Source organism: Anabrus simplex, chromosome 7 (genome assembly GCF_040414725.1).
Source record: "Anabrus simplex isolate iqAnaSimp1 chromosome 7, ASM4041472v1, whole genome shotgun sequence".
Classification (NCBI taxonomy): domain Eukaryota; kingdom Metazoa; phylum Arthropoda; class Insecta; order Orthoptera; family Tettigoniidae; genus Anabrus; species Anabrus simplex.
Genome location: NC_090271.1, coordinates 232,920,649 through 232,944,321, shown reverse-complemented (window position 1 = coordinate 232,944,321; position 23,673 = coordinate 232,920,649). Strand labels below are relative to the sequence as shown.

General features: G+C 39.1%; 1 protein-coding gene across 4 annotated transcripts in view; it reads right to left on the bottom strand.

The window, feature by feature from the left end:
• Dcps (Decapping enzyme, scavenger) overlaps positions 1–23,258 on the bottom strand; it is a 91,185-nt gene extending 67,927 nt beyond the window's left edge. For all 4 annotated transcript variants that reach the window (XM_067151613.2, XM_067151614.2, XM_067151615.2 and 1 more), the window contains exon 1: positions 22,768–23,258. In XM_067151613.2, coding sequence (XP_067007714.2) covers positions 22,768–23,113 — 346 coding nt within the window. In that variant the 5' untranslated portion in view covers positions 23,114–23,258. The remainder of the gene's footprint in view (positions 1–22,767) is intronic.
• Positions 23,259–23,673: the final 415 nt, after the last annotated feature.

Here is a 23,673-nt window from a genome sequence, read left to right as displayed (position 1 = left end):
GTCAAGGCTTGGAAGTGGAGGCCTCACCCACACATGCTAGAGAGGCATCCATGGCTCCTCCACATGGGTGATACATTGGTTCAGGTGAAGTGGGGCTGGTGATTGAGGTGAAGGCTCACTGCGAGATGCTGGAACCAACACATCACTTTGCTCTGCGTAGCCTGGACTAGCCGTGGTTTGGGAAAGGGGCGATCCCAACCAAGGGGAAAAGTCATGAGGGTGAACTCAGTCATGATAATGCCAAGTGGAGATCACGTGAGTAGGCCTATTGAACAAACCTGGCTAGGTTCAGGCCAGGGGCGGACCGCTGGATGGACAACTATGAGGGGCGTGGTCTCTGCTACGGAGAGCCTGTGTTACGGGAGGACAATGTCTGGCTGTATGCCTCACCACAGACGGTGAGAACGATGCTCTGGACCGTAGAAGAAGCAAAAACCCTATGATTGATTGAAAAATGGATGCTTATAAAGAGCCAATTTCAAAAACATCGACATCAAGGGAATCCATGGAAGCTCCAGTAGAGCAGACGCGGGAGCAAGCCCAAGATGAAAAAATTGAGACAGAAGTCCCAATTGGATAGGCTGTTGCAGTCTCAAAACAAGAAATGGCAACAGAAGCTCCACTAGAGTAGACTGCTACCACAAGCAAACCAGGAATGTCCATCGAGACAGAACTGAAGATTACTGCATTGAAAATCAACAGATTTCATATCGACAGACCACCTCACAACAGTGCATATTTTTTTTTATCTCTTTATTTGCAAATGAGGTGTCTACCTCGGTGGCAAATGGTACACTAAAATACATTATTGTCAAGCACTAAATATTAAATTAACAAGAGAAGAAAATTTTCCTATAATATAATATTATACAATTTACGCTAACAATGTTTTCTATTAAACACACAGCTCATCCTTAATAAATTTATATTGTTTACAAAATTCTACTTATAATATCTCCTGTACTACTTACAAATATAGTCAACTGATATACAGTATGTGGAATTACTTCAAATGATACTATACAACTGGTATAAGATTAATATTTACATTGCATTTATTTATTTACTAATTTTTTTTTATTTTTATTTTTACCCGTTCTGGATCCTAAGTAGCATAACGACCTGCTGCGTCTTAGCCAGAGCCCCTTTTGCCACCACTTTTCAGAGTTCCTGAAGGGCCTTCACAGCTACCGTAGTGGTCCCAGGGCCCTCGAAGTCCCCACTGTACTTCACCCCTACAGGCAGTCCCCTACTTTGGCTGTCCAAACTCCTTAGACCAGGGGATGGAATTAATTTATTCACACACATTTTTTTATTTACAATAACCTGCACTGGTCGAATGCCCTCTAACACTTCATATATTTTCTCTGTTGCTGTTTATTCTCTTCTTGAATATCTGTACAAATTTTGGAAAAGGATCAAACACTAGCCCTGGTAAACTGTTCCACTCTTTCACACCCTTCCCAATGAATGAAAATTTACCCCAATCGCTTCTGCTAAAATTCCTTCTAATTTTATATTTGTGGTCAGTCCTGCCGATATAATTATTTTCCAACTGAAGCCTCTCACGGATATCTCCCCATGCTTCTTCTCCTGTATAGGCTCTATATAATCCTATAAGTCTAGTTTTCTCCCTTCTCTTACTTTAAGTTTCCCACCCAAGTTCCTTTAACATTTCTGATACACTACTCTTTCTCCTGAAATCCCCTGTTACAAATCTTGCTGCTTTCCTCTGCACACTATCTATTTCTTTTATTAGGTATTCTTGGTGAGGATCCCAAACACTGTTTGCATATTCCAATAATGGACGAACCATACTCAAGTAACTTTTTTCTTTTAATTCTTTGTTGCATCCTTTAAGTAGCCTCATTATGACATGTAACGATCTGTATGCTTTCCCAACAATGTCATCAATATGACCCTTCCAGTGCAAATTACTTTCAAATCTCACACCTAAGTATTTGCACTTGCCATCTTTTGGGATAACTACCTCATCCAAAGTATATTCAAATTCAGTTTTAAAGCTCCTGTTTGTAAAAGTTGTAACAGTTGATTGCCTCCATTAACCTTCATATTATTTTCTTCAACCCATTGTTGGATACTTTCAAGGTCCCTTTGTAATTCTGAACAATCCTCAATGTTGTTTATTTCCCTATAAACAATTATGTCATCTGCATACAATCTTATTTTTGATGTTATATTGTTCCCTAAATCATTTGCGTATATTAAGAAAAGTAACGGACCGATTATACTACCCTGTGCAATTCCCTTCCAAACTTTCTCTTCCTGAGATTCATTATTTCCTACTTTGACTTTCTGAACCCTTGAATTTAGAAATGTTTTTATCCAACGTGTAACCATTACGTCCAATCCTATTCCCTCCAATTTCTTTAATAATATTCCATGTTCCACTCTATCAAAGGCTTTGGAAAGATCTATGGCTATGCAATCTAACTGACCTCCTGAATCCAACTGATCTGATATGTCCTGCTGAAATCCCACTAGTTGTGCCTCACAAGAAAATTTCTTTCTAAATCCATACTGGCTCCTCATGAACCAATTTTTATCATCACATATCCCTCTGATGTACTTCGATATTAAACTCTCCAGTATTTTACAAACTATACTGGTCAGGCTGATTGGTCTGTAGTTCTCTGGTTTCCTTTTATCACCCTTTCCTTTATAAATTGGTATTATTATAGATTCCTTCCATTCCTTTGGTATTACACTATTATTTATGACATAGTCAAAGAGAAATTTTAAATAAGGCACTATGTACCACCCCACTGTCTTTAATACCTCCCCAGTAATTTGATCACTTCCTGCTGCTTTTCCTTGCTGAAGCAGTTGGATTTCTCTGAAAATATCTTCGTTTGTGAATGAGAAGCGAGGAAGGAAGGCAAAATAGCGGCTAGAACTTGGACAGAGAAGAAGCTAAAGAACATGGATCGGCGAGAGGCTATCCCTCCGACAAAAGGCCAAGGTCGAGGGATAGTATGCCATCAAGTTCGGCTACAAAACCACCCGCCAAGAAACAGAAAGAAGAGACGTTCACATCCTTTTCGGAAAGACTAACTTCAATTAAGGCAGCAATAATACCTAATAATAATACCTAAAATCTTTCCAGATGGGAAACTGGAGGAAGACATGAAGGAACTTTCATCTGCTCTAATAGCGCAAATGAAACCACTGTCTGACAGATGCCTTCCAGGATTCCTCGAGTCTCCAAGGCTGGAAAGTGGAGCAATGCTACTGATCTGTGCAAATCCAGAAACTAAAAGCTGGCTGGAACAGACAGTGGCCAAACGCAACCCTTGGAGAGGGGATAATTTGGAGGTTGCAGAAGCCAAGAAGGTGCTGAATACTACAAAGGTCATCACCAAGTTTCCTCGTCCATTTGACAAGATGAAAGTTGATGATGGGCTTGTCAGGATACATAACCATGACACCAAACTTCCGACGAAAGAGTGGAGAGTGCTGAATGCAACAACTACTGATGACACAGGAAGGACAATTGTTTTGGCCCTTAATGAAAAAGATTTTGAAGAGCTCAAGAAGAGAGGCCTTAAGGCCAAGCTTGGACTTAAGCAGATCACATTTCAAGTGATTAAGGGAAAAACAAAACCTAGCGTTGGCAAGGATGGTACTGAAAGTTCTACAGCCAACCTACAACATAAAAAATTCAACTGTGGCCAATTTCGTCAGGAAGTTCAAGTCCGAGGCTATCAATGTGGCTCTTATACAAGAGCCATGGGTAGTTAAGGGCAAAGTAGCAGGACTGGCAGAATCTGGAGGTAAGCTAATGTATGATACTACATCGAATATGTCTACAACATGTTTACTTGTGAGTAGAAAACTAAAATGCCTTCTGTTGCAGGAACATTGTTCAAAGGACTTAGTGGTGGCCAAGATAAAACTTGGAAATTGGGAAGGTCCCAGAGAAATAACCATAGGCTCTGCATACCTCCCATATGACTCAACTAATCTGTCCCCATCAGAAGAAGTTGAGAACCTAATTTGTAATGCAAAGAAGAAAGGCAAACACCTAGTCCTTGGAGCTGATGCAAATTCACACCACACGGCATGGGGCAGCACAAACTGCAATGCAAGAGGCGAGTCTTTACTAGAGTTTATTGCTGGAACCGAGTTCACGATACTAAACCTAGGAAACAAGCCTACATTTATAAATAAAAATCATAAGGAGGTAATAGACATTACACTAAGTACTACGCATATTGCATACTTTATTAAAGACTGGAAAGTGCTGGAGGAACCATCATTGGCAGACCATCAGCACATCCAATTTGCAATAGATGCAAGACTATGTGGGATTGAGATGTACAGAGACCCAAAAAGAACTAACTGGTATACATACAGAAAAGTTCTAGGGAAGGCTGTGCAAAAAATTCCAACTAACTTGAGAGGACAGAAAGAATTTGATGAGGCAGTGGAACTATTAGAAGAGGCCATTATAGACTCATTCCATGACAACTGTCTTCTTAAAGAAAATAAAAACACCAAAAAAGTGAGGTGGTGGAACAACAAACTGAAAATGAAAAAGAGGTTAGGATGTTGTATAGAATATCATCTAGAAATTGTATGTGGGACGTATATCATGGGAAACTCACCGAGTATAACCTAGAGATACGGAAAGCAAAAAGAAAATTTTTGAGACTGTTCTGTGAAAAAGTGGAATCACACACTGAAACAGCAAGACTCCAGAAAGTTCTTAAAGCAACCCATATAAATCAGGTGGGGACACTGGAGAAACCAGATGGGTCAATTACTTAGGCGGGGAAGGACACGCTGGAGATGCTAATGCCGTATCACTTTCCTGAGGCTGAGGAGATGACAAAAGAAGAAACGGTTGGAACAGAGACCGGAGCTCGAAGAGCAGACTGGAACTATGCCAACAGAATAATAAAACACAACCATGTAAAATAGGCAATCGACACGTTTCACCTTTTAAAGGCTCGGGCCAGATGAGATACTTCCGATACTCCTACAGGAAGGATGGGAGATACTCGTCTAGCTTTAGGGTACCTGCCAAAATATATGGTCTGAAGCTAAAGCAGTATTCATACTTAAACCTGGAAGGGCAAACTATGCCCACGCCAAAACATACAGACCATTATGTTTAACGCCCTTCATGCTGAAAGCAATGGAGAAAATTCTGGATAAATATATCAGAAGAACGGTCCAAATGAACTCAACGTTACATGAAAATCAGTTTGTATATAGACCTGGCAGATCCACTGAAGTAGCACTCCACCAGTTGGTTTGTAAACTAGAGGAAAGCCTAGAATATAAAGAAATTGCACTGGCGGCATTCCTAGATATAGAAGGAGCCTTCAGTAATACAACCTATGACTATGATCAAAGCATTGGAAAAGAGCACGGTGAGTAAAACCATCGTCAAATGGATTAAATCCATGTTAGACGGAAGGAAGATAAAAGCAACCCTGTTTGAATAAACACTGACGGTTAGGGCCACCGGAGGCTGCGCCCAGGGAGGAGTTCTTTCGCCTCTGCTGTGGAACCTCGTGGTGAACAAAATCATAGCTATGCTTAACGAACAGGATTTCTATACACAAAGGTACACAGATGACCTAGTGATTGTGGTACGAGGTAAGGTGATGAGTGTTATCCAGGACCTCATGCAAAGATCATTCAACCTTGTGGAAAACTGGTGACAGGAAGAACAACTATCAGTCAACCCAAACAAGATAACTCTCATCCCTTTTACAAGAAGGAGAAAATTAGAAGGAAAGAGATCACTGTAGCTCTTTGGACAAGATATATATAGGCCTATGGAAGAACAGGCACTGCACCTAGGTGTAGTGTTAGATAAAAATCTAACCCGGAATCCACATATAGAAAGGAACATAACCCAGGCCAAGAACTTGCTGTATGCATGTAAAAGAGCCATTGGGAAGACATGGGGCCTAAGACCATCAATGGTAATGTAGATATACACAATGATCATTAGACCGTTGATGGCCTATGCTGCAATCATCTGGTGGCAGAAAGTAAGTCAAGGAAAAGTAGGCAGTAGATTGGATAGGCTACAGAGAATGGCATGCATAGCCATAACTGGGGCTATGAGAACTACGCCGACAGAAGCCTTGAATACTTTACTAGACCTCCCATCACTATGCAATTTCATAAACGAACAGGCTAGAATGAGTTCATATAGATTGGCACAATCAGAGTGCTGGAATGCACAAAGAACCAATCTAGGACACTGTTAAATTAACAGAGTAATAACAGAGGAAGTTCTTACACATGCCTTCTGATCATATGATACTCACCGTTTGAGATCCAGATAATACAAAAAGAAGACTGGGATATCAACAAATGGAATACTGAAAAAGAAGATATAGTGTGGTGGACTGATGGCTCAAAGACTGTGGATGGCACAGAAGGAGGGATCAACGGGGTAAGACCTGAGAGATCAATCCAGATGAGCCTGGGCAGACACACTGCAGTCTTTCGAGCAGAAATGATAGCCATCATAACACGTCATGAAGAAAATCTGAACATGAACTATAGGAATAAGAACATTTTCATTTTTACAGGCAGCCAAGCAGCCATTAAGGCACTAGAGGCAGTCCGGATAATATCCAGAATTGTCCGGTATTGCCACTCGCTTCTCCTGAAGCTCTCAAAGTACAACACTGTCAAAATAATATGGGTACCAGTGCATGCACGTATAGAAGGAAATGAAAAGGCAGATAAACTGGCCAGGAAAGGGGCAGAAACACATTTTGTAGGCCCAGAAACTGTATGCAGGATTTCCTATGGACAAGCCAGATACTACATAGGAAAATGGGTATAAAAGAAACAAATGGAAAACTGGAAAAATACTCCAGGATACAGGATTGCAAAGGAACTGATAAAAGGACCAAACAAGAAGCATACTAAAGAAGTGTTGAGACTCAGCAGAGAAAATATAAGATGGGTAGTAGGACTGTTGACAGGACACTCCCATCTGAAAAAAAAACCAACATAGAATTGGAGTAATAAGAGACAACATATGTAGGAAATGCACTGAAGCAGAGGAATCAGCTGAAGACATACTTTTCTAATATCTTGCAATAATACTTTTCGAATGCGAGGTGCTGGGTAGAATCAGACTCTCCACTCTAGGACTACCAGGTGAAGAGAGAGAAAAAATCCAAGAAAACCCAATAAGAACAACCTGCAGCTTTGTGAAGGGAGCAGGTATATCTAGGTGGAAATGAAGGGAAAACATGGTAGCAAAAGAACTTAGAGGTCGACGCTAATTAGGAACTAATATTTAGAGGCCCCATGAAGAAAAGAAGAAGTTCTAACAGGAGGGGAATGTACCTGTTATGATAACCACTTATTTATCAGTTAACAAAAAGATTTCACTTTCAACTGGCCAATTCGCCAACATATGATTCTTTCGTTTGCTTCAGAGTAAGAAGAAATTTTAGGCTTCTAGAACTCTGAACAGCCAGAAGCCACCCGTTGCACTGTAATCTTTTCAGAACAAGTTTATAAGGCCTATATTACATTATCATATTTCTGTGTCAGAGAATGTGATAAAATCTTTGATCACATGAATGTGATCAAATTTGCTCATTAAAGACTTCGAGTATATTACACTATGTCAAAGCTTTTATCACTTTTACCAATTTTTAAACAAGGACATTCATAAATTTACGACTAGTTGTATATTAGACTTTATTAAGGTTTCATTTTAAGAATATCAAAACTATTGCCAACCATTTCGCTCACCATTTGAAACATTTCCGACATCATCTTCATATGTAATTTAATTACAATCAGGTACCTGATTAATTAACTTTCAGATTGAGATTAGGCTGAAGATGCCCTTAATTAAAGGGCAAAACATGTCCCTATAGTTTTATTTACAGATTTAATTCTTTATTAACATCTTTTTATGTATTGAATAGGTGGAATAATTAACCCTTTCAGTCCCAATGTTGCTTTAGGTTAACATGATATTCAGTACACACATGCACTAAGCTTATTACTTCTCCCTAAGTCCCAATGTTGCTGTGAATTAACTACAGATATAAGCTTCCATAATCAGTCAAGAGATGGCAGAAAAGTTGAATATAATTTATCTTAGATAAAAAAGTTGACAGAGGTGCACTCCATGGTCAGTGAGGATGATGTCTTGGTGTTTACTTTCTGCATTTTATAAGTGAGAGAGAGTGTATTGAATTAGGAGTGTATTTATTTTGTTTTGTGTAGAAACCTTTCAAAATACCGTGTGTATCACATATACTTAAATTTAGCAATATCATTTTGTTATAAATATATCTGAAGTTGTTGTTAATCTAAAGCAACATTGGGACTCAAGGGGTAAACTGTGTTACCATATCCTAACCTCAAAACAATAATGAGCAATATGAAGCGTTTTGGTAGGGCACTGAAAGAGACAGAAATAGAGGATATTCTCGAGAAGCTTGTTGACGGGACAATATCTGACTTCGAAGATAAGTGATTCAAGTGATGAATTTTGTAACTATATAGGCCTATATATAAATAGTGTATTATGAACATCATACTCGCCTTGATTTAATCATTTGTTCTGTAGGTCAGAGATGCAAATCCAGATTACGGAGAACAATGTGCTGGAGGAAGTTTAGACAACAGCATAAGTGAACATGTCCCAGAAAAGAAAAAACGTCCCAAGTATCGTTTTGAATTTTGAATTTTATACTGCGAAGGGTAGTTGCAAAGATGTGGGTATAGGTTTTTCTGGCGACATTGTAATGGCTCTCACAAGTGAACTTCCTGATCATAAAAATTTTAAAGTTTACTTTGACAATTGGTTTTCCTCCCTACAGTTAGCTATTGCCCCGAAAGAAAGGGGTATTCTTTGTGTTGGTACCATCCTGAATGACAGAATGGGGAAATGTCCGCTTATGGCTGAAAATGACCTAAAGAAGAAAGGAAGAGACACATATGACTACAGAGTGGAAGAGGAACACAACATTGCCCTCATTCTGTGGTTCAATAGGAAGGCAATCAATTTCATTTCTACATATATCAGTGTAGACCCAGAAGATAAATGCCAACGATGGAGCCAGTCGGAAAAGAAAACTGTGGGAATAGAGTGTCCCCAAGTTGTGAAAGAATAATAATAATAATAATGTTATTTGCTTTACGTCCCACTAACTACTCTTTTACGGTTTTCGGAGATGCCGAGGTGCCAGAATTTTGTCCTGCAGGAGTTCTTTTACGTGCCAGTAAATCTACCGACACGAGGCTGACGTATTTGAGCACCTTCAAATACCACCGGACTGAGCCAGGATCGAACCTGCCAAGTTGGGGTCAGAAGGCCAGCGCCTCAACTGTCTGGGCTACTCAGCCCGGCGATGAAAGAATATAATCAGTTCATGGGGGTAGTAGATCTAGCAGATATGCTGCTTGAGCTATACAAAATAGACATTAGATCGGTCAATTGGTATATGAGAATTGTGTTTTGGTGTATTAGTGTTGCAGTAGTCATGGTTGGCTACTGTACGGTAAACATAAAAAAAAGGACCAAGGAGAAAAATGCATGTATTTCCTTGTAAAATTTCAGTTAGAAATATCTCAAGCATTGACTAGGGCAGGGAAAGTTCTGAATCGAAAGCGTGGCTGACCAAGTGACAGTCCAATTCCAGAACCCAGTCGAGAAAAGTTTGCTCCAAGACCAGTCGATGATGTAAGGTATGATGCATATCCACACTTGGCTCAGTAAGAAAAAAAGGAAAGGCTGATGTAAATGTTGTCCTAGTGGAATCACCCAGTTGACCTGCTCTAAATGTAGTGTTAATTTGTGCTTGACAGGAGCTAAGAACTACTTCTTCGAATTTCATAACAAGTAATTGAAGAAACATTTGAAGCACAATTTACTGTTCTATTTACCTTTGTAGAATTATATTGTGAGAAAATGTTAGAAATAGCTTATTTTGTTTGCTAGATGTAATTTTGTGTACAGAAGAACACCATTTAAATAGCTCTGTGAAATATATATGTCGTATTCGAATGTTACCACAGAGTCCCAATGTTAACCTAGAGCAACATGCTGGATTTTCTAAATTTATTTGGGAAATTTTGAAAATTGTTATTAAACATGATCACCGTGTTCTAAAACAACTATTCTAAACAAGAAAAAAGTTTCTCCCAAAAATAATAATTTGGGACTGAAAGGGTTAAACTTTATTATTTATTTGACTTCATTCCACCATTAACTGTCATAGATGGCCTAGGTGTCACTGAAGAGGCGTACTAGGGAAATGAGGAGTGAGGTAGTTTCCCGTTGCTTTCCTCACTGAGCCAGAAGTTTGTATTGCATATCAGTCTGCCAAGCCCACTGAAATGCAGGCACCAACCGACCCTATGATCGACAATTTCACACCATCCAGAGCAGGGACTGGCTGCATAAAGAATGGCATTACTAGTATCACTCATACCTCAGTCACTTTCATATTGTCAAAGCCAAGAATAAGACTGAGACAGGTCGATGAAAGTAACAAATTTAGTCTAGCCCATACCAGAAGACATAGTGCACTGTAAACACTACATCTTGCCAGCAAAAATGGAGAAAATTTTGGATAAATATATCAGAAGAACGGTGCAACTGAACTCAACGTTATAAAAAGTAATCATAGAAAGAGATGTCAAGATTATAGATCGTTAAGCTAAACACATGCCTCCAAAATTACTACAAGAATTGTTTACCATCGCATGGAGAAAATAATAGAAGAAAATCTCTCAGAGGATCAATTCGGGTTTAAAAGTAACAGAGGAACAAGAGAAGCAATTCTGAGCCTTAGAACAATTATTGAACAAGCCCTAAGAATCAATAAGAACATCCTAATTGCTTTCATTGAAATAGAGAAAGCATTTAATAATGTTAACTAGAATAATATGCTTAAAGCCCTTAGAAGTCTTAAAGTGGACTACAGAGATCAGAAAATCATCTATCAGCTGTACAAGAACCGGACAGCGCTTATAGGAAAGGAGCAAATTAACGGGAAAATAAGAAAGGAGTACGGCACGGATGTGGTCGGTCACCTCTATTGTTCAATGTGTATTTAAAAGCAGCAATGAAAGAATTTTCAGCCACCTCCACCCATGAAATAAAAATAAATGGCCAACTATACCAAACAATACGTTTCGCAGATGATACTGCTCTCATAGCTGAAACTGAGAAAGAGATAAAGACCTCACTAAAAAAATTGAATGATCTACTAATACTAATCAAGCACCTGGCTCAGGATAGAAGGTCGTTGGACAAGGACAGTCATGCTACCCACCAACCATCAGGTTGAGGAGAACGAGAGAGAGAGAGAATGTTTTTGTCAATTTTCAGTCTTCTGTCCCTGTTTTTATAATCTTTATGCTTCAAATTGTACAACATTTCATGTGATTCATAATGTGAAATAAGTTTTGTTGTTACCACAGACTATGTGCACTTATTACCCGCCATTTTCTTTCTGCCTTGTCACAGATTTGATCAAAGGTATGATCGTGAGTATAACTGTTATCACACAACTCTGTCACAGCTAGATGTGATCAAAGATGCTGTATTACACTGTAAAATATTTTATCACATAAACATCGTCAAACTTCCATGACACAGAGATGTGATAGTGTAATATAGGCCTAAGAGTTGGAAAAGCACATGTATACCGGTACTGAAGTTTATACAAAAAATTTACATATGTATACAATGTTGTACCAAAAAAAGAACTCTGCAAAGTGTAATTCTCCCCAAATTCACAATGAATAAAGAAAGTAACCATAAAGGCAACCTAAAATACAACACAAGGGAAAAGCTGAGAGCTACAGCTCCCTATGTATTCATACATATTCATTCCCCCTTCCTCCTTTTATTGTCAGTGCCTGTTACCTTCTCTAAGCCAATCCAGTAGTTGCCAACATGGCCTAAGAAAGATGGTGGTACATGCAAAAGATGATTTAGTAAGTGGTTGTGAATTCATGGACAATCTCATGAACAGTCATCTGTTAAAGTATTCTACATTTTCATTGTAATATAGTAATTATTACACAGTATAATACATTAATTTTGTGTGTGAATGATCCAGTTAGTCCAATAAAAAAGCATCTTTGGTATTTGTTGAAAGTAATCAAGATTAGTGATTTTTTTTTAATTTATAAAAGGCCTCCCATATGAACTAAGACCAAACGCACAGTGTTTGTACTCTGTGCTACGGCAGTTGCCTCAGCCGAACTTATGTTGCGTGCGGCTGCCCTGCCTTAAGAGTGTATACAATCTCATATGAAATCTTACCTTATAAAAGATGCTGGAAGAGTCATCCTTCCTCTGTTAAACAGGGATTATATAAACTACATTCTGGCTGACGCGAGTGAGTTCTACCACTGTAATGTTTCTGATTCCATTCGTAACGTTTTCTTTCATTTCCTCCAATGTGAGGATTTGTTCAATATACTCTTTCTTTCAGTTTACCCCACAAGCAAAAATCACACACTGTTAGATCTGGAGAACGAGGGGGAAATAAGTTTAGACCAGCACCAATCACTCTGTCTGCAAACATTTCCGAGATTGTAAGAAGGAAATCCTCTGCTGTATAAGCAGGGGCTGAATCTTGTTGAAACCATCCACGCAATTTTCTTCTTCTGTTAACTGATGGAAGAATACCATCAAAATGTCATCTTGGTACCTCTCTGCATTTACTGTTGTCTTGAAAAAAATAGGCCCAATTATCTGTCTTGCATTAACAGCACACCAAACACCAATCTTCCTATCATAATGACGGACTTCATAAACACCATTAGGATTTTCTGCACACCAATAGTGAGAGTTATGACTGTTCACACAACCATTAAAATGAAACCAGGCCTCATCCGAAAAGAGCACAAGCTGAGAGTCGAATAAACGATCACTTAATGATGCATAATACCACTCACAATATCTCACTCTTGTGGCTGGATCGGCAGGTTTTAAACAATGAGCCCGTGTATACCTGTACGGTTTGATATGTAACAGCTTTGTAGCTCTGTGTGCAGAAGAAACCAAAACAAATAGTTAAGCTAATTTGGTGAGTGATTTATTCGGTGATGTTCAAGATTCGCACCAATGTTATCTAGCTTTTCCTACTGATCATGTGCACATATGTTTTTTATTGAGCACTGGGCCATTTGTTCCAAATCTATTTACAATTACGTGAATCTGTGCTCGTGAAGGTGGCACTTCACCAGGAACTGACTGAACAAATGTATTGCATACCTGTCGAGCCAACTCTTACTTAAAATAACTTTTACATACGAAAATACGGTGTTGCAATAACTGTCTCACCATGTTAACAGCTGAGATTCAGACTGGCGACTAATCCTTGTGAGGTCGAACAAGGCACGCTGTTTGGGAGATCAACAATTATGTGCGTGCCTCCAATACTGCAGCTTACATATCAGAGAAAAAAAACACCTCTTGGACAGTCTTAGTTTATATGGGAGAACCTGACCCTGTAATTTACCTTGAGTGTTGGAGTTTGGTAGATTACATCCTGTAGGTTATGAAGGTAAGGTTCACTTAGTTTTGAATTTGGTTTGTGAGAAATATGAAGTAATAGACCTTTTTCTTTTGATTAAATATCTATAGTTTTGTTGAAAGACAGGTTATTGTACGAAGTTGTGCCTTCTGCAGTTTTTACATTCATATTTGTACTAGTCACAGTATTTCATATACTACTTTAAGATTCGTTGGACCATCACGAAGGTAATACTTTCTTTAAATAAAATAATACAAAAGCCTTGTCAATTTTGTTGAAGATTTTTAAAAAAAATGAGTAAGAGAATATAAAGTATTTCACTTGGTGAATATTGCTGTTCCATATAATCCACTGCTGACATATGCTCAAGTAAAAATAAATCAGCTGATTCCAATAGCCTATTTTAATATGGTTTCAAGTCCCTGTCACAGTTTCAAGAGAAGTAATTGTCGAGTTATTATTTTAGATCTCTTCCCTTGTACCTTCAGTATTTCAGCAATTAAGGGCAGTTTTATTTTCTGTTAGCATATAGTAGGGAAAAAGAAATAATAATAATAATAATAATAATAATAATAATAATAATAATAATAATAATAATAATAATAATAATAATAATAATAATTGTCACCGGGTTTCCGTGGTTCAGAGAGAGGTGAAAGAAGGTGCAGGCTTGAATGGGTCTATCTACAATATCATTCTTTTAAAACTTTGAAATAAAGGTTATATTTCTTTTCAGAAAATCAAACTTAACAACAGTGTATCAAGTACAGTTACAATTTTTATATAAAAATAGAAAACCCCAGAACAAGCAATTTAACACTTTTGGGCTTCAAGCCCCAATTTTACAACTTTACAACCTCGCAAATGTTGTGTTATTTAGACAAGGACAGAAATACCCCAATTCCAGAGCACTTTGTTCCAACCGTTACAAATTTACAGCCTTCCAAAGACACTAATAATATCACACAAAAACCAGAAATAGTTTACAAGCTCTCCAAATTCAACAAAGGAGACTGGCTCCCTATTTCTTACAGCCTACTCAGGGCAACATTACAAAAAATCTTACAATTTCTGGCCTCTCTAGGCCCAACCTACAATTTACAATTTTTGTACACAAACTACTGGGCCTTCGTGGAAAGGACAGGTTAAATTACTGGCCCAAACACAAAATCTATGGAGGTATACAGTTGCGCTCCTAGAAAACCAAGTATAAAACCCTAATTGGGCTCACGGCCCGATGATACAGAGGCTAATCCCAAGCTACTAAGGTGAATAGAATGAAAGGATAATTTAATGCATTACAGGAAAAAGAAACAGTTACAAAATCGTAGTCACCTCAAAATAAATTGAAGGGGAACTTGAGAGGGTAACGCACTCTATCCCTGATTTACAGTTTAAGACTTTATGAAATTTTACATGAAAAGGAAGGAGTTTACATTTTTGAAATCAAACAGTTACATAGTTAAAGTTTAGAACTTTCCCCTCGAATAAGTTCGTGGAGACAGCTACAAAGATAGAAAACTGGTGGCCATTACCTGGGCTGCTGTTCTTCCTGAAGAAGCCGCAGCTTATATACCCGAGGGGATGTTTCAAGAAAGCTCTGGACTAAATCCAGACACACCCTCTCATTTTTATTGGATAATCCAAAAGGTACAAGAAGCCTATTATTGGCTGAAAAATTAATTACAGAAAATTTCTAATTGGCCAGAAAACTTCTTTAAATCACTAGTTCTTCCACCTTGCACCAGAGTGCACGACCACAGTTTTTGTAAGGACATCTATGGAGAAAAGTTCGAACTTCTTGCTGTACAGCAAAACAAAATAAATAAATCCAGTCAGTTTAGGAAACCTTAAAATAACACAATACTCTTATTTATCAGTGAAATCTTCCGATTAATGTCGCAACTTCATGCACTAGCTGTTTCCAGATTTGTATGAGAGATAGCGTTCCTTAAGGCGCTTCTTTTAAATGTGCGGAGAGTTGAGGTGTACCTCCTGGTACAATAATAATAATAATAATAATAATAATAATAATAATAATAATAATAATAATAATAATAATAATAATCTCTACGTATATTTAGTTTAAACTACATTTCTATAGTTTCATAAACACAGACAATTATATTGGCAACGATAGGACCAAGAAGGTCTAGGAGTGTGAAGGAAGCGACCATAGCATTAATTAAGGTATAGCCCCAGCATTTGTTACATGTGAAAATCAGAATTCACAGAAAATCATCTTCAAGGCTGCCAAAGTGGGATTCGAAAATACTACCTCCCAAATGCAAGCACACAGCTGCGCATCCTTAATCTAAAAGTAATTACATACATAGGCAACTTACTATATTAGCATCCTGGGAGAACACAACCTAAACAGTGTTGCCAACTTAGCGGATTTTCCACTAAATTTGGCGGAATTAGAAGACTGTCGGTGGAGAAATACACCATTTAGCGGACAGCAGAATTTTTGGCAGAATTCTAGATTTATTATAGCGGAATTTAGCGTTTTATCCATTTAACTTTTTTTTTTAAATTTGTATTCCAGTCTGTCTCCGAGCTATTCGGTATTTCTTGTCAGGAGCTAGCAGTCACATGAGGAAAACATGTTATTTGATTTGATGTTATGAGATCATGGTATCATAAATTTGTAACGCGTGAGGAAAGGGTGCTTATCTCTTAGTTGACGAATGACGACAGATAATGAAACTGTGAGAGAGTAGCATTTATATTAATTATGCTATGAAGGAAGACTGGCCTGTTCTGTGTGTGGCCCTTGAGGTAGGGGATTCACCTAGTTTGTGCCCGGCAGTAAAACGCCTACAAGTTTTAGCTCGCCGGCTCGCAGGAAGAGGTTAATCCCAGTGAAACTCACAGATCAGGTGAGTGCAGACATTTACTTTATTATTATTATTATTATTATTGCTCATTAGTTGAGATTGGATTTCTTGGCGGAATTTTAGCGGATTTTTAGTACTATTTAGCGGATCTTGAAAATATAAGGTGGCAACACTGAACCTAAATACTTGAAAATATCGACCTGTTCTAGGTATCACCAATCTGATATTCAATTCTGTTGAATTTCTTACCTACTGACATCAATTTAGTCTTCGAGAGGCTAATTTTCATACCAAACTCACTGTACCTCTTTTCAAGTTCCAAGATATTAGACTGCAGGCTTTCGGCACAATCTGCCATTAAGACCAAGTCGTCAGCATAGGCCAAACTGCTTTACTACATTTCCACCTAACTGAATCCCTCCCTGCCATTTTATATCTTTCAGCAGATGATCCATGTAAACTATGAACAGCAAGGATGAAAGATTGCAGCCTTGTGTAACTCCTGTAAGTACCCTGAACCAAGAACTCATTCTACCATCAATTCTCACTGAAGCCCCATTGTCAACATAAATACCTTTAATTGATTTTAATAATCTACATTTAATTCCATAGTCACCCAGTACAGCGAACATCTTTTCCCTCGGTACCCTGTCATATGCTTTCTCTAGATCTACGAAACATAAGCACAACTGCCTTTTCCTCTCGTAGCATTTTTCAATTACCTGACGCATACTGAAAATCTGATCCTGACAGCCTCTCTGTGGTCTAAAACCACACTGGTTTTCATCCAACTTCCTCTCAACGACTGATCGCACCCTCCCTTCCAAGATGCCAGTGAATACTTTGCCTGGTATACTAATCAATAAGAAACTTCAATAGTTGTCGCAATCCTTCCTGTTCCCTTGCTTATAGATAGGTGCAATTACTGCTTTTGTCCAATCTGAAGGTACCTTACCAACACTCCATGCTAATTTTACTACTCTATGAAGCCATTTCATCCCTGCCTTCCCACTATACTTCACCATTTCAGGTCTAATTTCATCTATTCCTGCTGCTTTATGACAATGGAGTTTACTTACCATCCTTTCCACTTCCTCAAGCGTAATTTTACCAACATCATTTACCTCCTCCCCATGAGCTTAGCTGTTTGCAACACCACAGGATGATTTCCTTTTACACTGAGATGTTCAAAATATTCCCTCCACCTCCCCAGTGATTCCCTGGGATCTATTATGAGTTCACCTGAATTACTCAAAACACTGTTCATTTCCTTTTTCCCTCCCTTCCTAAGATTCTCTATTACTGTCCAGAAAGGTTTCCCTGCTGCTTGACCTAGCCTTTCCAGGTTATTACCAAAATCTTGCCACGACTTCTTTTTGGATTCAACAACTATTTGTTTCGCTCTGTTTCTTTCATCTACTTACAAATCCCTGCCTGCCTCGGCCGTTGTTTGAGCCATTTCTGATAAGCCTTCTTTTTACGTTTACAAGCTGCTCTCACTTCATCATTCCACCAAGATGTTCACCTTTTCCCATCTTTACAAACAGTTGTTCCTAGGCATTCCCTTGCTGTTTCTACTATAGCATCCCTGTATGCCACCCATTCACCTTCTATATCCTGAACCTGCTTACTGTCCACTGTTTGAAATTTCTCACTAATCATATCCATGTACTTCCGTCTAATTTCCTCGTCCAGGAGATTTTCTACCCTTATTCGTTTGCAGACAGATTTCACTTTCTCTACCCTAGGCCTAGTGATACTTAGTTCATTACAGATCAGATAGTGGTCTGTATCACCGAAAAATCCCCAGAAAACTCGTACATTCCTAACAGACTTCCTGAATTCAAAGTCGGTTAAGATATAGTCTATTATGGATCTGGTACCTCTAGCCTCCATGTGTAGCGGTGAATAGCTTTATGCTTGAAGAATGTATTCATAACTGCTAAACCCATACTAGCACAGAAGTCCAGCAAACGCTTCCCATTCCCTTTAGCTTCTATATCTTCCCCACATTTACCAATCACCCTTTCGTATCCTTCAGTTCTATTTCCAACTCTCGCATTGAAATCGCCCATTAGCACTATTCTATCCTTGCTGTTGACCCTGACCACGACATCACTCAATGCTTCATAAAACTTGTCAACTTCATCCCCATCTGCACCCTCACATGGTGAATACACGGACACAATTCTAGTCCTAATTTCTCCAACTGACAAATCTACCCACATCATTCGCTCATTTACGTGCCTAACAGAAACTATGTTGCATGCAATGGTATTCCTGATAAAGAGCCCTACCCCAGAGTTTGCGCTTCCCTTTCTAACACCCGTCAAGTACACTTTATAATCTCCTATCTCTTCCTCGTTATCTCCCCTTACCCGAATATCACTTACTCCTAGCACATCCAAATGCATCCTCTTTGCTGACTCAGCCAGTTCTACTTTATTTCTTCCATAAGCCCCATTAATATTGATAGCTCCCCATCGAATTTCATTTTGTTCGCCAAGTTGTTTCCAAGGAGTCCCTGGTCTGTCAAATGGGAGTGAGACTCCATTACTCCCATAGGTCCGAGGCTTGCTTAAAATGTTCTGTATGTATGTATGTATGTATGTATGTATGTATGTACGTATGTTTGTTTAGTCTTCAGCCCGAAGGCTGGTTGGATCCTCAGCAGCTCCGCCATCAGCTGTCATAGATGGCCTAGGCATCACTGAAGAGGCGTACTAGGGAAATGAGGAGTGAGGTAGTTTCCCGTTGCTTTCCATTGCTTTCCTCACCAAGCCAGAAGTTGTTATTACATATCAGTCTGCCAAGCCCACTGAAATGCATGCACCAACCGACCCCATGAGCAATATTTTCACACCATTCATAGCAGGGACTGGCTGCAGAAGGAATGGCATTACTAGTATCACTCATACCTCAGTCACTTTCATTTTGTCAAAGCCAAGGATAAAGCTGAGTCAGATCAATGAAAGTAACAAAATTGCTCTAGCCCATACCAGAAGACATAATGCACTGTAAACACTAGGTCCCGCCAGCAAAGGCACAAAATGTTCTGAGCTTGGTAAATTCATGGAGCAGGATGCTACCCTACTTGCACATAGTCCAAGTGAGGATCTCTCCTCTAACGGGTTATGGACCACTGATGAATTTTACAGTCCTAGCTGCCTGAACATAGGAGGGCCATGACTCAGAATATGTCCGAGATGACCACTTCCATTCCGTAGCAACTGGTATCCCGACTCTCAGGACCACTTACTAGGTCACTCAGCCGTTGCCCATGGTTCATGAACTAGGACGTGACTGCAGTAACCCACACCATGAACCATTATGCCACAACAAATGTTCTAATTCTTTCTTTGGAATATTCTGTCATTCCCATTATTATTATCATTACTATTATTTAGGAATTATAAATTATAGACAAATACAGACTCTCCTGTAATTTCCCTTCATACATACACGTGTTCATATACCTGCTACTTTTCACATCACAGGCTTTATACCCTGGAGGTCGCGGATTCGAATCTCGTCCGAGTCTGTTCGCTCACTCTGTTAAATGCGAAAGGCATGTCACGAAACGCCATTCACAACAGCCCATTAGCACTATCCTATCCTTGCTCTTGACCCTAACTACAGTGTCACTCAGTGCTTCATAAAACTTGTCAACTTCATCCTCGTGTGTACCCTCACATGGTGAATACAATGAGACAATTCTAGTGCTAATTCCTAAATCCATCCATATCATTTGCTCATTTTTGTACCTAACAGAAACTATACTCAGTGCAGTTGTATTCCTGATGAACAGTCCTAAACCACACTCTGTTCTTCCCTTTTTAACACCTTTTAAGGACACTTTATAATCTCCAATCTCCTCCTCGTTATCTGCCCTTACCCGAATATAATTCTCCTAACACATCCGGACGCATCCTTTTTTGCTGACTCCGCTGGTTCTACTTTCTTTCTTAAAACATTCTGAGCATGCTCAGGGAAATTCTATGAAGCAGGATGCTGGCCTACTTACACATAGTCCCAGTGAGAATATCTCCTCTAACAGGTTAGGGACAACGGTAGATTGTATAGTCCTAGCCGCCTGAGGACACGGAGGGCCATGACTCGGAATATGTCTAAGATGCCCACTCGTATTCCACAGAACCCACCTTTCAGGACCAATTAGTCGGCCACACAGCCATCACCCACAGTTAACGAAATAAGGCGTGACTAAAGTAAGCCACACTATGAACCACCAGAAGGTAATAAACAAAACATAATAATTATCAAACAAGAATCGAGTACAATTTGAAATAAACTTTCAGCTTATTATGTTGTGTTCCAGTCCAGTTCGTGTTTTTGTTCTGTATTAGGATCTCTTTGGCTTGCATTAAACACAGCCCAATAAGCTGATGTTTATTACAAGTACAGAGCAGTTGTAAAACATAAATATTCACTCAACTGCAATTTCTTCACAAAAATAGTTATATTTTCACTGCTGTAATTAATTTTTCACAGTCACACACATCAGGCATGTAAACAATGCAATTACTTATTCATTCACATGTTAATAACAATAATAATGTTACTTGCTTTACGTCCCACTAACTTCTATTTCGATTTTCGGAGACGCCGAGGTGCCGGAATTTTGTCCTGCAGGAGTTCTTTTACGTGCCAGTAAATCTACTGACATGAGGCTGACATATTTGAGCACCTTCAAATACCACCGGACTGAGCCAGGATTGAACCTGCCAGGTTGGGATCAGACGGTTAGCGCCTCAACCATCTGAGCCACTCAGCCTGGCCATTTACACGTTATACATCACTACAAATCATCAAACACTATGGCAGATAACTGACATAATCTGCGCAAACTATAGGATGAGTTTTCCTCTTTCAAATTAATAGCATATTCATACTTAAACAAAACAATTAGCCTATGCATTATCATACTTATATATACATAACAACAAATGTACTACTTGCAACAATAAAACTCACTGAAACCATCTGAACATACCTTGACTCGGTCAACTGTAAACACGAACACCGACTCAAATGATCAGCTGATAATATTCCCTACTGCCTACTACCTGTACCTCATGAAGGCAGAGTCACTACTCTATTTTTTCTATTGAACAACACTTAGCTCTTGAAAGTGAACTTATATCGGTATAATGCTTATTTGCGTTTCTTTACTAGATTGTATATTTATCTTTATTTCTTACGGTGGGTATATATTTTTCTCCTTTGTCACTGTAAATATAACTGATGAGCCCCACATCACTGCATGATTTGTTGGACGAAACAAAATACAGTACCAATGCACATATATACAGTCATATTCTTCTTTTCACAATAACTAGTTTTGATCAAATGTGCATGTTAGTACTTATTCGCGTTTATGAGTACCACTTCAAGCTGACACCCACCTTTTTGAGAGATTTACCCTAGTTACATTCCTTCCTAAATATCAAATATGGGCCAATGACCTAGCTGATAGGCCCCTTTAAACAATAAACATCATCATCATATGTCAAATAAGAGGAATTTTTGCTTAACCAATGCACAGGTTACATAAATTATATGGAGTCATATGTCTCTCAAGGCCTCGTGCTGTAGAGGTAGCGCCTGTTTCTTACCTGTAGGCCCCAGGTTTGATTCCTGGCAAGGAGGTCAAGGATTTTTACCTGCATCTGAAGACTGGTTCTAGTTTCAGTTCAACTCAACCTATGTAATTAAAACTGAGGAGCTATCTGACACAGAGATACTTCGTGGCCCCAGGCTGTAATGCCAAGAAAAACAGCCAAGAAAAAAAAATCATTTCGTAATTTGTAGCCCTTTGGGCTTAACAGCGGCTGCTTGGTAGACGAATGCCCCCTCGTAGCTGACAGCGCCAGAGGATTTACTTCATACATCCCTCAGTAAACATAACCTATTCCTTTTTTTTTTTCGCCAGTGGCTTACGTCGCACCAACACAGATAGGTCTTATGACGACGATTGGATAAGAAAGGCCTAGGAGTTGGAAGGAAGCGGCCGTGGCCTTAATTAAGGTACAGCCCCAGCATTTGCCTGATGTGAAAATGGGAAATCACGGAAAACCATCTTCAGGGCTGCCGAAAGTGGGATTCGAAACCACTATCTCCCGGATGCAAGCTCACAGCCGCGCGCCCCTAATCGCACGGCATAACCTATTCTAAACAATAAGTTACTTCTAGCTACCCCTGATGTTGTATGCTACAGTATTTTATTTATCATATACCCGTTTCTCCTATAACTATGATTCTGTTTCTATCCTAGCTCTCCTTCTATAGAATGTCATAATCTTGATACAAGTAATAAAATAATGTCAAGTGCTTGTAAAAAGGAATTAAGAAAATACATCTCCGCAGAAACAAATCTCGGTACTTACTGTTGAATTGGATTTCAGGGTAACATTCATAATTCCCGTATATATCGTTAGAGAAATCTCTCTTCAGTCGAGAATTTGCACTCAAAATCCCATCGATAGATTTCTCGTCAAACGGTGTTTTTTCAAGGATAACAATGGCTTGTCCTTTTCTTTCTTTAAATGAACCTTGTATGAAAACCGTTTTTCTTTGAGCGTTTTCGTTTAACACACGTTGCAACTCAAAACTCGAAAAGTCGCTCAAACTAGAGTGGATACTGTCAGTGCGGCACTCAGAGGTTAGGGATTCACTTTTCATTCGCTTTGCATCAGGAGCGTCATCTTGAGTAACACTTGCATTATCTGCCATCGCAAAATTCGGAACTTATTACCAAAATACACGGACACAATTAAATAATGTAGCAATTCCAGTCAGGTACAGAACGAACGAAGTAAAGGCTCTTCGCGGTTCACAATTTAAACACTGTGAATGATAATACCCATCCTTAGAACAACAAAATTACCTGCTTGGGCAGTGTGTTCAAAATATTACAGGAAGTCGCTCACTCGCTCCTCTTAATTTCTTGGCTCCATATTAACATTAGCAAATACTGTAAAATGCCAATACTAGACAATCAACACTGAAACAGATCAAAGGCGAGGCATGAACAACTCTATGTCTCTAGGTATTAAGTTCCGGCTTTCTTTTGTTGAAAGTTCGACAGCGATTACGTCACAGCAAAGGAGGGTACAGGGGGGGGGGGGGGGGGCCGAGCGGTGCGGAGCAAGGACTAATGAGAGAACAGTAGTGCGGAGCAGTTGTTGTGACATAGTTATCACCAGGTTGTACCTACATCTTTCGAGCGTCGAGTTTGCTGGACGGTTCCGGGTCTTGGCGTGTACGTGTGTCGGTCGTGCATCGGTGGTTGT